Source organism: Bubalus kerabau, chromosome 8, assembly GCF_029407905.1.
Source record: "Bubalus kerabau isolate K-KA32 ecotype Philippines breed swamp buffalo chromosome 8, PCC_UOA_SB_1v2, whole genome shotgun sequence".
Classification (NCBI taxonomy): domain Eukaryota; kingdom Metazoa; phylum Chordata; class Mammalia; order Artiodactyla; family Bovidae; genus Bubalus; species Bubalus kerabau.
The window spans coordinates 63,360,935-63,374,021 of NC_073631.1; the positions used below are offsets into that span (position 1 = coordinate 63,360,935).

Sequence of the window (13,087 nt, forward strand, 5' to 3'; positions counted from 1 at the left end):
AAGAAGGATACCATCAAAGTCAAATATTTTTACTTGGCAGGCAAACCTGAGTGACACTTTTGTTTTGCACTCATGGAGTTTACCTGCTTGAGGGAGCACTGAGCTTAGGGCAGGGGTATAACTGCCTCCTGTGTAATGGTACCCTGTCAGCCTCCCTGGGAGGTGAGGGGTTGGGTCATGCCTGCCTCTCAGATATTGGAGAAGCTCCCTTTTCCTGCCCAAATGAAGGGAAAGGGTGCTGTTTTATGGGAGAGGGGATTGTTGTTGCGGGGGGGCAAATGGATCCTTTTTTTTTTACAACTAGTTGCCATTATTCATTTTATTATTTCCATGATGAAGAAGTTTGTCAGATCACTTCCAAATTTCTCTACAAACACTTATGTTTTGATAAGCATTATTTTAAACAAACAAACAAACCCTTTAGCTTAAAGATTTGGTAGAAAAATCAGAAAATACAGATTCCAAAGGAAGAAGTTTTAAAAACACAGATGTATAGAACAGTCTTTTGGACTCTGTGGGAGAGGGAGGGGGGGATGATTTGCGAGAATGGCGTTAAAACATGTATAATATCATAAAAAATAAAAGAAGTTAAAATAAAAATAAAAACACCTATAATTGCATCCCCAGAGAGGGAAACACTGCCACTACTTACCCCTGTGGGACTGTCTTGGTCCTACTTCCTACTTTTTTTGTGCAAAGACTTCCCCTCAGACATCATTTTTCACTAGATGTGATCATACTGCATGCACTGTTTATTTTTAAAAATGCTTTTAAAACTAAACATGATTTTGTGGACATCTTTCCATGTCAATATATCTATACAGGCAGACCTCGTTTTACTGCATTTTGCTTTATTATGCTTCACAGATACTAATATATATTTATATAAATTGAATGTTTGTGACAACCCTGCATCAACCAAGTTTACTGGCACCATTATCCAACAGCATTTATTCACATGGTGTCTTTGGTAATTCTTGCAAATTTTCAAGCTCTCCATCAGCAAAAAAGATTATGAGTCAATGAAGACTTAGATGATGTCACGATTTTTTAGCGATCTGTCCTGTGCTTAGTCACTCGGTCATGTCCGACTCTTTGAGACCCCATGGACTGTAGCCCGCCAGACTCTTCTGTTCATGGGAATTCTCCAGGCAAGCAGAGTGGAGTGAGTTGCCTTGTCCTCTTCCAGGGGATCTTTCCTACCCAGGGATTGAGCCTAGGTCCCCCGCATTGCAGGCAGATTCTTACAATTGCAACCACCAGCAATAAAGTATTCTTAATAGTTCACTCAAACCATTCCTTAATATTGGACAAAAAATCCATGATGTGGATGAGGATTTTTCCATTTTCTCTCTGATCAAGCACTAGTTCCTTTAGGAGGGTAAAAAAATGTTTTATGTACTTTGTTTTCTTAGACATAATGTATTGCATACTTAATAGACTACAGTCTAGTGTAAACATAACTTTTGTATGCACTTGGAAGCCAAAATATTAGTGTGAGCTAATATTAATCAAGGTATTTGCTGTATTGTAGCAGTCTGTAACTGAACTTGCAATATCTCTGAGGTATGCCTGTATTCATATCCATATTTATATTTATCTATATATTTTTATCCTGGAGAAGGAAGTGGCAACCCACTCCAGTATTCTTGCCTGGACAATGCCATGAACAGAGGAGCCTGGCAGGCTACAGTCCACGGGGTCACAAGAGCCAGACACAACTTAGTGACTAAACCACAATCATATACTTTTATATCTGGGAGTTGGTGAGGGACAGGGAGGCCTGGTGTGCTGCGATTCATGGGGTCGCAAAGAGTAGGACACGACTGAGTGACTGAACTGAACTGAACTGAATGATATAAAATATTCTCCATAGATTCTCAAGTTCTCTCAAATCATTCTTTAATATTGGACAAAAAAAAATCCATGATATGGACAAGGATTTTTCCATTTTCTCTCTGATCATGCTCCAGTTCCTTTAAGAGGGTAGCAAACTGTTTTATCAAACATTCATTGCCTACTCTGTGTCAGTCATTGTGCTGTGGGCTGGGAATACAAAAATGAAAAGGACAGTCTGTGTGCCCTTGAGAGGACCATACTCTTCTGCAGAAGATAAATATCATAAACAGATCATTATAATAACTGCTCTAGTAGATGTTGGAAGTATATCATTCCTTCTAACTTATTTTAAAACTTTGTAAGTTGATAGACTAATATGGACTTCCCGATGGCTCAGCAGTAAAGAATCCCGCTGCAATGCACTAGACACAGGAGACATGGGTTCGATCTCTGGATTGGGAAGATCCCCTGAAGGAGGAAACGGCAACCCACTCCAGTATTCTTGCCTGGAGAATCCCATGTACAGAGGAGCCTGGAGGGCTATAGTCCATGGGATCACAAAGAGCCAAACACGACTAATTGACTAAGCACATCTACGTCAGGCTAACATAGGCACAGAGGATTTGTGTGTGTGTGCCAATAAAGCAATACTTTTATTTTTATAAAAGAAAAGGAATGAAAGGAATGTTGAGCCTTTGTTATTCATCTGGTCCAAGAAAAAAAAAAAAAAGATGGACTTTTTCTGTTTTGATCATGAAGAAGGCATGCTTTCTTCACCCCGTGGAAGGGCAGTTCCTTCTGGATCACCATTTAACTTATTTCTGAAAGTGTCTTTGTCCTTGCCTTCTTGTTTTTAAGAGGTTGGAAGAGGATTCAGCATTGGATTTTGACTGATGCCATCTCTAGCCTTTTTAGATCACCGTAGAGTATTTGTACACGTGTCTCTTTAATGCTGTGGATGAGCAGGGACGTTAACATTAAGCTGTGATGTCTAACAGAGTGCTCCTAATTTCCATCCCTCTCTCTCCTACCTGCTTTCCTTTCTGTGGTGGCGATGGCCGTTAGGTTGGTGTAGACAGCAATGTTGACATCCTTGAGTGTCCTCTGACTGTAAGTCCCCACGTTCCCTTCGTCAGCACTCAGCAGGCCCTGCACCCCCATTCTGCTCCTGTCCAGCCCTGCCTGTGCACCCCCTTGTACTTCCTCCCCGTGTTCTGAGTTCGCCTTGCTTTCTACAAGTTTATTTTGACCTTGATTAAATTCACGGTTGTGTTTTTAAATTATAACTTAGTTTCTTCTCTACTAAGTAAGAGTGGTGACCCTCAAATTACCCCCTTCACCAATAAACATTCCAGTGACTTCCTGAATATGAGCAGTATTTTTCCTTTTGGATGTTTGTACCCCGATTGCGTCCAACTGTTTAATTTTCCCTTAGTATCTATTTGACAATGTTTAGAAAGAGCATCTGTAAATCATGTCATTTAATAAAATCACCTGCAAAACCTCTGTGCCAGTCAGGTAGGCCAATGCACAATCTGCAGAACTGAGGCCCAGGGAGACTGGGTGTGGACCTAGAGCATAGCGTCTGCCCAGATGTCTGTCCTTTGCTAAAACTTCACTCAATTCATTTGCATAGACTATTAAGCCTTGGGGTATATACTACTCAATGGTTTTGCACAGATTCAGATGAAATGGCTTTTAGAAGTCTTAGATCTTTAAAGTTATGGCTGTCTAGTATTGAAATCTCCTAGGTGCGGGCATAAGTTGCCTTGTAGTAACAACTCTCTGCACATATATATTCTAATAAAAGCTGATGAGCCATTTCAGTGGAGAGCCACTGCTCTCATTTAGAGTGTTTGATTTTGATTTAGTACTCACCTTTCCCTGGAAGGAAGAAATTCAAAAAAAAAGAAAGAAGTCACAGGTGCCACATTTCTTTCCTTTGTTTTTGGACATTGCTGTATTATCTAAACAACATTCACAAAGTCAGTTGAGTAGTACTGTCCATTTGAGCCCTTTCTTTGGTAAGAAATACTGCTGATATCCAGTTTTGAAGCACACCCCAGAATAAAGTCATTTGGGACTACGTGGAAATGTTTCTTTCTAACTGATGCTTTTCTATCTGCGTGTTTTCTTCCACAGGAGATGGCGAATATTTTGGCTCAGAAGCAATTGCGTTCCATCATCTTAACGGTGAGTACCTGTGCGTTGTGAGCACCTTGCTGGGGAGGAAGGGTCTGGTAAGATTTATTGATCTCCTCTTTTGGCTTGGTTTTGTGGTCTGTTCTGTGACTTGCTTCTGTGGCCAAGCAGTGGGAAGTAGAAAGGAGGTAAAAGTGTGCTTTTGGAAATGGAATAAATAAAGCTTTCCCCCAGGGATGGCCTTGTGATTGGAGGGCAGGGGTCCCTGGAAGAGAGAAACGCCTTGTGGCAGGTGTATTATAACTCACCAGAGCTTCAGCTTTGTATTTAAGGAAGTTAGGGACTCCCTGACTTTAACAAATCCACCAATATGAGCTAATACCGTTTTTAATGAGGAGACTAGAGAGAAACATATCAGACTCTGAGAGAAGTCCTGAAATTTTGACCATCATTTTCCTGGGCCACTTTGCTAGAGAAAGGCAGGAAGGTCAGGCATGAAACCCACTCATTCACTGTGATGCAAAAAATACCTGAAAGCTCAGTCGAGAAGAGGCTCTACATGCTATGTTGTGAATGTTTAGAAGTAAATCAGATAGCGAGATTTCCTGAGGCCTTATCTGCTACTTGACTTTTAACTAAAGGCTGAAAGAAACATGTGTGATTGATTCTTCTGCTTACCAAAAAAAAAAAAAAAAAAGAATAAAGATTTATGCGTGTGTAATTCCAAAAAGGAGTTCTGCAAGCATACAGTTACATACACACATACACATACACACACATTCCAATACCATGAGGCCATTAAAAATTAAAAACCTTATGAGAGCAAATAAAATAAATATTCTAGAATCCAAAGCCAATAATAATGACTACAATTTGTCATCAAGTATGATGTTAAACTTCCTGGCTATTAAGGATAAAGAGAAACCATATGAGTGTACTTTTCATTACTTGATAAAAGGGGTACCCCAGGTCTTTGGAGGATGACATATTTCCACCCCCTGGAACTGGAATCTGAAACGGGTATTGTCAGAACATTCATATATTCTTTGTCCAAGAATAGTTTTGTAGAAATTGCAGAGGGATTCAAAATACGGTTATTTTTTATACTCGCTCTCAATAAAAGTGGAAGAAACAATATTAATCATAGAGAAATGAAGGTATTTGTGTAGGGGGTGGAGGGTGATGAAAGAGTAGAAACCCGGAATTAAAGTCTTAGCCTGTTGTTGATATCACCTTGGTGTGGCAGTTGAAGTTAGAATGCCCAGAGATGGAGTGGGTGAAATGACTGTAGCTACCATGTCTCAAAGATCAGTTTACTTCAGCGTGACTGTTTTAAATGAGACCTTGATGATTGGAAGTTTAAGATTGGTTGGTATTCTCCGGCAAGAACGTGGAGTGTAGATACTGTTGAGTTGTTAATAAAATAAATAGCCACATGCTTTAGTGCCCATACACTTTGGACATTAAACATATACCAAGAATTAACATTCTCTTGGGAAGATTGGAAGATATGAGGTTTGATTTCTTCCCATCCCATTGCTTGGCTTCCCACCTTCAAACGCACCTAATTTTGGTTCAGCGACTTCCTTCTATGTCTTGTTCTTCACCCCACCTCTCCTTTAATTGGCTGTTTCATCATGGTGCTCAGAGCCAGGCTGTGGAGTCCAGGTGCACGCCAGGTTCAGGGCACCCAGAGAAAATTCCTTGAGACAGCAAGACATGGTTGGGCCTAGCAGTTCAAAATAACTCATTTGAGTGGGTGTTTCACCACTTTGACTGGTTGGTTGGCATTTTACAAAGTATTTATTTATTTATTTGCCTGTACTAGGTCTTAGGTGAAGCATGCAGGATCTAATTCCCTGACCAGGGATTGAACCTGGGCCTCCCGCACTGGGAGCACAGAGTCTTAGCCACTGAACCACCAGGAAAATCTCTGGTTGACTGGCATGTTTAAGGCACAACTGTGGTTTCTGCCAAAGCAGATGCATATTAGGTCCAAGTCTTGAATTCCATTTCAAACCCAGCCCTTGAGGGGACAAAGGCCCACATATTATAGTCTGCTGCCACTCTTTTTATATTTATTCCATTTTAGTTCTGTTTCTAAGGGGAAGGGTCATTTTCTAAAAAAAAAAAAAAATTCACTCACTGCATTGTGGGGGTAGTGGTCACTGTATAGTGTCCACCGTGAATTAATGACAGATCTGATAGCTACTTTGCCTTTGTGTGATGCTTCTAAAGCCTTCCCTGTTTAGATGTGGGATCACTTCTCGGAGACAGCTGTAGGGTAAGAGGATGGCAGAACTGCTTACAGTACATGTGTACCATTTATTTTTCTGGCAAGGCAAGCAGGCAAGGAGTGCTTCTGTTGTAGAAATCCATAGCTCTCCTCAAGACGCTCTCATTTTAGGCATACCTTCTCTTATATGGCTGTAATAGCCACCACATTTCCATTTCCTGCTGCACCTCCACTCTTCCCTGAACACAGTAGGTCTTTCCCCAGTTCTGGCCTAAAGATCAGGAAGCTTTTTGGGTCCTCAAATGTAAAGGAAAATTTGCACCAGGGACACCTGTGCACTCATCTTTCTCCTGAAAGTGATTCCACCCACCTCCATGCCCCGTGCTTCCAAATGAGGTCTTCTGAGGGTCTACTTGGCATCATGATGGGGGTGGGGTGGGTAAATTAGGTTATTTGCTGTTACTTTCTTCCTTTGTTTAAAAATGTTTCTCTCATGAACCATCTCCCTAGCATGTCATCCGAGCTCAGCGGGCCATCAACAATGAAATGGCACACCAGCTGTATGTGCTGCAGGTGCTGACCTTTAACCTTTTGGAAGATAGGATGATGACCAAGATGGACCCACAGGACCAGGTGAGTGCTCATTAGACAACAGTCAAAGCATATGAGGGAAAGAACATCCTTAAAAGTCTTTTCTTGAGCTTCTTAGAAACCAGGAGGCTGTTGATGATGGTAATATTATTATCATCTCAGAACTTAGGGAAATGGATTTAAAATTTTGGTGAATCTAGAATCAGAGAGGGCTTCTCTGACAGGTCAGTGGATAAAAACTCCTCTTGCAATGCAGGAGACACAGGAGACAGGGGTTCAATCCCTGGGTCAGGAAGATCTCCTGGAGTAGGAAATGGCAACCCACTCCAGTATTCTTGCCTGGAAAATTCCATGGACAGAGGAGCCAGGCAGGCTACAGTCCAAAGGGTTGCAAATAGTTGGACATAACTAAGTGACTAAGCGTGCATAGGATCATAGAATAAAATAAATGAAATATTTTGTTATCTATCGAACACATGCATACTCTTTCCTTATTGGATAAGAAAGCCTGACGTCGCATGACTACAAACACTGACACTTAGCTCCAGTGCCTTCATTGGTGATAGCTTTGGAGTCAAGTCCCCAGGACACAGAGCCACTTGGTAGCTCTGTGTGATATGGCTTCTACAGGCTGAGAGAGTATTTCCATTCTCCAGTGGTCAGAGCCATGGGTGGAGGTCCCAGGTTACATCTGATTTCTGGGCTTCCATTTCTGTCGGTTGGCTGTCTGCTACAGATCTCTCTAGGTCTCTGGCTGTTGTGCTTGAGAGGTTAAGTCTTGATCCAAAAGGCTCTGGGGGAACTTTACTGTGTGAAGACAAAGTGAGAGGAAACAGCTGGGAGCGCTGCTGTAGCATATTTGCAGCTTAAACAGCGCTGCAGCTTTGGAAAGGAAAACACTCGTTATTGGCACGTGAGGGTCTGATCTCTGGCAGATGTGGATGCACATGCGAAGTGTGTAACCGCCGCAGCACTTCGTTCGTGGCGTGAGGCCACGCGATTAAGAATGATCCAGAGGCTTCCAGCGGCCGTCTAATGTGCCCCACACTTCTGGCAAGGCCAAGTGCAATCATCACAGAAAGATGAGACTGCCTTACGACTTCTAGTTCGAAAGGCAGTGCGTCCAGAGGTGGAACAGCCCTCCCTTCTTGGAAACCTCCTCCTTTTTATGTAAAAGATACATGCCTTTTTCTTATTGTGGTTAAACATGCACCACAGAACCTTTCCCGTTTTAACCATTTTTCAGATTTGTCTCTATATGAAGTCAATTCTCAGTGGAGTTAGGGGTCCCTTGTCACTTACCTATTGTTCTTAAACCTTATGTGCCTATCACTTTATTTCAAGACTTCAAGATCCTCTAACTTGGCTTTTTCCAATCACAAGCCTTCCATCATATTTGGGGCCCTCATTGAGAATGTCACAGGGCAGTTGATACCAGAGCTCCAAGGGGCTTGGCCATGAGGATAATTGTGGAATAAAGCCAGGGCTGACCAGCAGGGAGAGTGGCAGGAGGGGGAAAAAAGTTCACAGAGCTGTAACTTAGAACACTGGTTGCCCTTTATCTGTTTCCCTTTCGCCTGTACCCAGTGATTCATTTAGACCCTGGGGAATGAGGGAGTGGATGAAGCATCACAGAATGAAGGCAGCTCTCTCTCCCTCCCGTTTTTTCCTTCCTAACCCCTTCAGGCTCAGCGGGACATCATATTTGAACTTCGAAGAATTGCTTTTGATGCAGAGTCTGAACCAAATAACAGCAGTGGCAGCATGGAGAAGCGCAAGTCCATGTACACCCGGGATTATAAAAAACTTGGCTTCATAGTAAGTAAGCCATCTCCAGTAAGCTCTCTCCTTCCAGCACCCGGGGGCCTGACCTCAGCCACATAAGCAATGTCTCCTCTGAGCGTGTGGTCCTCCTGTGCCTTACAGAATAGTTTCCACATTTTCCAGATGTTTAGCTGGTTTAAACAGGATCACATGAAAATCTCTTCTGGCTGCAGCGGAATGGAATAACTTGTACAAGTGTGACTAATACTGAGTTTGTTTATTCAGTTCTGATTAAGTGTAACCAAGAGTAGTTAGCCCGGAAAGCATCTAGACTTCGTTAGATCTACTTCACAGGAGGCTGAAGATTCTATTTAAATTAAATGGGTGATGGCAACTGTGGGAGAAATCTTATTTGGAGCTGGTGACTGGGTTATTCACATATGTCAATTCCATATCAAAATCAGATTGAGAGTCTCCTGAAATTTTATCATGGTGTGACATGCAGTTTATCTTGTCCTAAAAGTTTTGTCTTGTTATGGATGCTAATTAGTTACCACCTAGATTTTCTTTTTACTTAGTTTTCACATCAGAACACAGCCTTGTCCTGAATATAATCTGTTGTTTTTGTTTCTGCTTCCGGTCCATTTTTGCTTTCATCATTATCACATTTCTACATGACCTTTGGCTTATTAACCTCAAATTCTGCAGGTGTAAATTTGGGTTTCTTTCTACCTCCTTCATAACCAACATAAATCAGACTTTTGTCTTCAGTAATTAGAAATCATCGGGCATTATTTTATAACTGCAAATACTCTTTCCTTGAATATACATACAGACACACTAATATTAATATTCATTTGTACACATTGGTATTTATGCTTTATTGTTATTTGGAAAACCTTATCTTTTGTGGAAATTCTTTGAAAATGTTTCCACGTCAGTTATATGCATTGTTTTCATTACTAAAGAGTTGTTATTATGTGAGTGTACTACAGTTTATTTAGCCAAGCTCTTTTACTGAGTATTTCAGTGTTTTAAAATTACAGATAAGTCTGCAATTAACATCTGTGCCTCTCAGTATTGATGTACATCCTTGATCATGTCATTAGGATAAATCCATGGAACTAGCATTTCTATGATATATATTTTTAAAGCTTTTGATATCATCAAATTGCCTTCCATAAACACTGGGTAATTTCCACTTTAACCATTGGTGCATCAGAGTAACTTTTTTATAAACCTGTCCAATAATATTTGTAGAACTAGAAAAAAAAATAATTTGATGTTATTCGTTTTTTACTGGTAGTCTTAACATGTTTTTTCTAAGAAGAACACTTCTGAAGCATTGTATTCACTTTGCAACTTGCTTTACAGAGCTTTATTTTTATGCTGTCATATCCCAAATTTTGACTTTGACATTCCATTTGATCTTTTAGCTGAATCTGTTTGTCTAAATTTTAGCAAAAAGCTCCAAGACTGATGGAGAGGTGAGCACCCCTGTGCTTGGTGTGTGTCGATGCTCAAGGCTCCGAGGTGGCCCCGGCCCCGCCCTTACCCATCCGTGTGTTGGCAGACTCTGTTTGCTAGGGAGTTAGCCGTCAAAAGCTCACACTCTACCTCCCCGACAGTTCCTTCCAGGTTTTACTTTAATGTGTTGAGTGAGGAAAGTGAAAGTGAAAGTTAGTCGCCCAGTCGTGTCTGACTCTTTGGGACCCCATGGACTGGAACCTGCCAAGCTCATGTGTCCATGGAATTCTCCAGGCAAGAATACTTGAGTGAGTTGCATTTCCTTCTCCAGGGGATCTTCTCGACCCAGGAACTGAACCCGGGTGTCCTGCATTGCAGGCAGATTCTTTACTTGTTGAACCACCAGGGAAGCCCCATGTTGAGCCAGGAGTCATATGCAAATCACCTGGGAAGTTGTGCAAAATCATCCAATCTCTTACCCTTAGGTCATATCAGAATGGCCAGGGGACAGACCAAGGTGTGTACACTTCGAACTGCTTCCCTTCGATCCTGATATTTCTGTCCTGGAGGACAGCCTGCGGGTAGCGTACACTTGAGTTACTACCATTCATGTTCCTCCTTTTGACTACCTGGATTTCCTCCTTTTGACTACCTGGATTTCTAGTGCATTTGAACAATGTTCCTCCTTTTGACTACCTGGATTTCTAGTGCATTTGCAATGTGGAAAATGCAAAGTGAGCTCTTTACACACACTGATCCCTGGACACAATGGGTCTCTGACCCAGGTCCTAGTGGGTTTTGTCGGGGGCAGTTGGGTCCCAGAACACACAGTGTTATCCTGGGCATGTGTCTGAGGGATGGAGGAGAGAGGGAAGTTGAGGAAAGACCACTCGGTAGGACTTGGATTATCCCAGCTTTTTGTGTTACTGCAGGTCTCTAGGGAGGATAGACTTAATGAGGGTGGGAGGTATGAGACACCTCCTTTTTTATTTCCATGCTTTAGTCCTGTGTGAAATCTCCAGGGTATCCCACAAGCCAAACTCTGAGTGATTTTTCTCGATGAAACTCCATCTGTCATAACACGATTGATAATTCCTTCCACAGTTGGCTTCTGGGGTCTGTCTCTGTCTTAGTTTTCAACGTCTGCTGAGTGTTTTTTGCTTTGTGAGTACTTTATGAAGAATGTTGCATTTTTAAAGTAAAAGTTAATTTTATGTGGTTTTAAGGCTTTCAGCACTTATGTGGCCTCCACTCCAAGGATTTCAAAAGTCATTTAAAAAAAAGCAAAAATCTTGAACAGAGAATAACCAAAACAGAGTGTTGGTTTCCTTCATTTTTCCCTGGTACTTTCTTTGAGCTTTCAATTTTAGTCCTTCCTCTGAAACTTCTTCCAGGCCACAATCTTGCATCAGGTAATGGAGAAACTGAAAAGACTAGTCATGATTTCTAATGCTAGAAATGATGCAACCACTTTCACAAGCAGAAATTGTCTCTTTTGACTACCTGTCAGCAGAAATACACAGGCCTCACTAATGGAAAGACAGGCTGGTGGTGCCACCTAGAGGTCATTGTGCGAAACGCAGAAAGCTGGTTGAGGACCTCAAGTGTCTGGCCTGGAAAGCTCTGGATGCTGGAAACTGTCCTGGTAAAGGATTCTCTCTGTGCTTCTAAAGGAGGAGTAATCTTGTCTGTAAACTCCTTACCGACCTCCTGCACAATCTGAGATTTGGGTAACCTTTTGGATCTCTTTGAAGAAAAGTTCAAGTCATATAAGATTGTTATTCCTCTTTTTTACATCTCCTGAGTAGGCATTGCCCAGGAAATGTTAAGTGACAAATTTTTGGAGTTGAGTGAGTCTAGATTTTAATTCCATCCTTCCCACTTAAAAAGCCACTTACTGCTAACGAGCCATTTATTAATAACTGGCCAGTGGGGCAGTTATTTGGGCTTCCCTGGTAGCTCAGTGGTAAAGAATCTGCCTGTAAAGCAGGAGACACAGGAGGCGCGGTTTCGATCCCTGGGTTGGGAACATTCCCTGGAGAAGGGCATGGCAACCCACTCCAGTATTCTTGCTGGGAAAAATCCCATGGATAGAGGAGCCTGATGGGCTACAGTCCATAGGGTCGCAAAGAGTTGGACACAACTGAAGCGACTTAGCATGCAAGCATGGGGCAGTTACTTAACCTATTTGGGTGTCAGTTTCTTCAGGATGAAACTGGGCAGATGCTCTTCTATTTCGCAGCTGCTGGAGGGCCCTGCAAGACCATCTTTTAGCAACTGGCCTTGCACCTGGCATGGTGGAGGCACCCAGCAAACTGCACTGCCCTCCCTTTCTTTTCGGGAGCACATATCAAGGAAATCATAGGCAGCTTTTTCATTTTTCCGAAGTGGAGGGGCCATTGTTCCAACAAGGCAAGAAGAACAGTTTGTTACCGGATAATAAAGCACGACACTTTTGAGAAGGCAGATGGGCCTCACATTTCTTCTCAGTGCAGCATCCCAACAGAGCAGATTTTTCTGGTGAAATCATTCTAAAGTCCCAATGTAAAATGGCTAAATGGCTTGTATGGTTAGTCATAACACAGAAAAGCACTTGCTCTTAACACAAAGCTGCTTGTTCTTCCAAGATCTTTTAGTTAATGGTTTCTGAGTTGCAAAATGGACATGCTTATAGATTCCCTGGTAAGAAGAGGGAGTCAAGGATGTCTGGGTTAATACTAATCTTATTGGAACTTCTAAGGAGGGGCACGTGTGCTTCTCAACCTGACAGAAGGCAGATTCACGTTTTTAGAATGATTTTATTTTGAAAACACAGGAAATACCTGACTATAATGACCAGGAACTGTGACGGATGCTTTGCATACTCAGAAGAGTTGAGTTCCTGGCCACAGACTTCAGAACGTGACTGTCTTGATGTCAAATTGATAGCTTCTCTATTTGTGGATTTTACCTTTGTCCAGTCTAAAAGGAGATATCTGTAGTTCTTTTTTTTTTTTGAGCCCTCATAGACTAAGGCAGATGTCAGAAAATGGAAAAGAGTGGGTTTTT

The 13,087-nt window shown here is 41.9% G+C and overlaps 1 protein-coding gene across 4 annotated transcripts in view; it reads left to right on the top strand.

Moving 5' to 3' along the window:
- Positions 1 to 13,087, top strand: part of ELMO1 (engulfment and cell motility 1) — a 583,566-nt gene that overhangs the window by 229,940 nt on the left and 340,539 nt on the right. For all 4 annotated transcript variants that reach the window (XM_055590394.1, XM_055590392.1, XM_055590395.1 and 1 more), the window contains 3 exons: positions 3,982 to 4,032; positions 6,728 to 6,850; positions 8,495 to 8,626. In XM_055590394.1, coding sequence (XP_055446369.1) covers positions 3,982 to 4,032; positions 6,728 to 6,850; positions 8,495 to 8,626 — 306 coding nt within the window. The remainder of the gene's footprint in view (positions 1 to 3,981; positions 4,033 to 6,727; positions 6,851 to 8,494; positions 8,627 to 13,087) is intronic.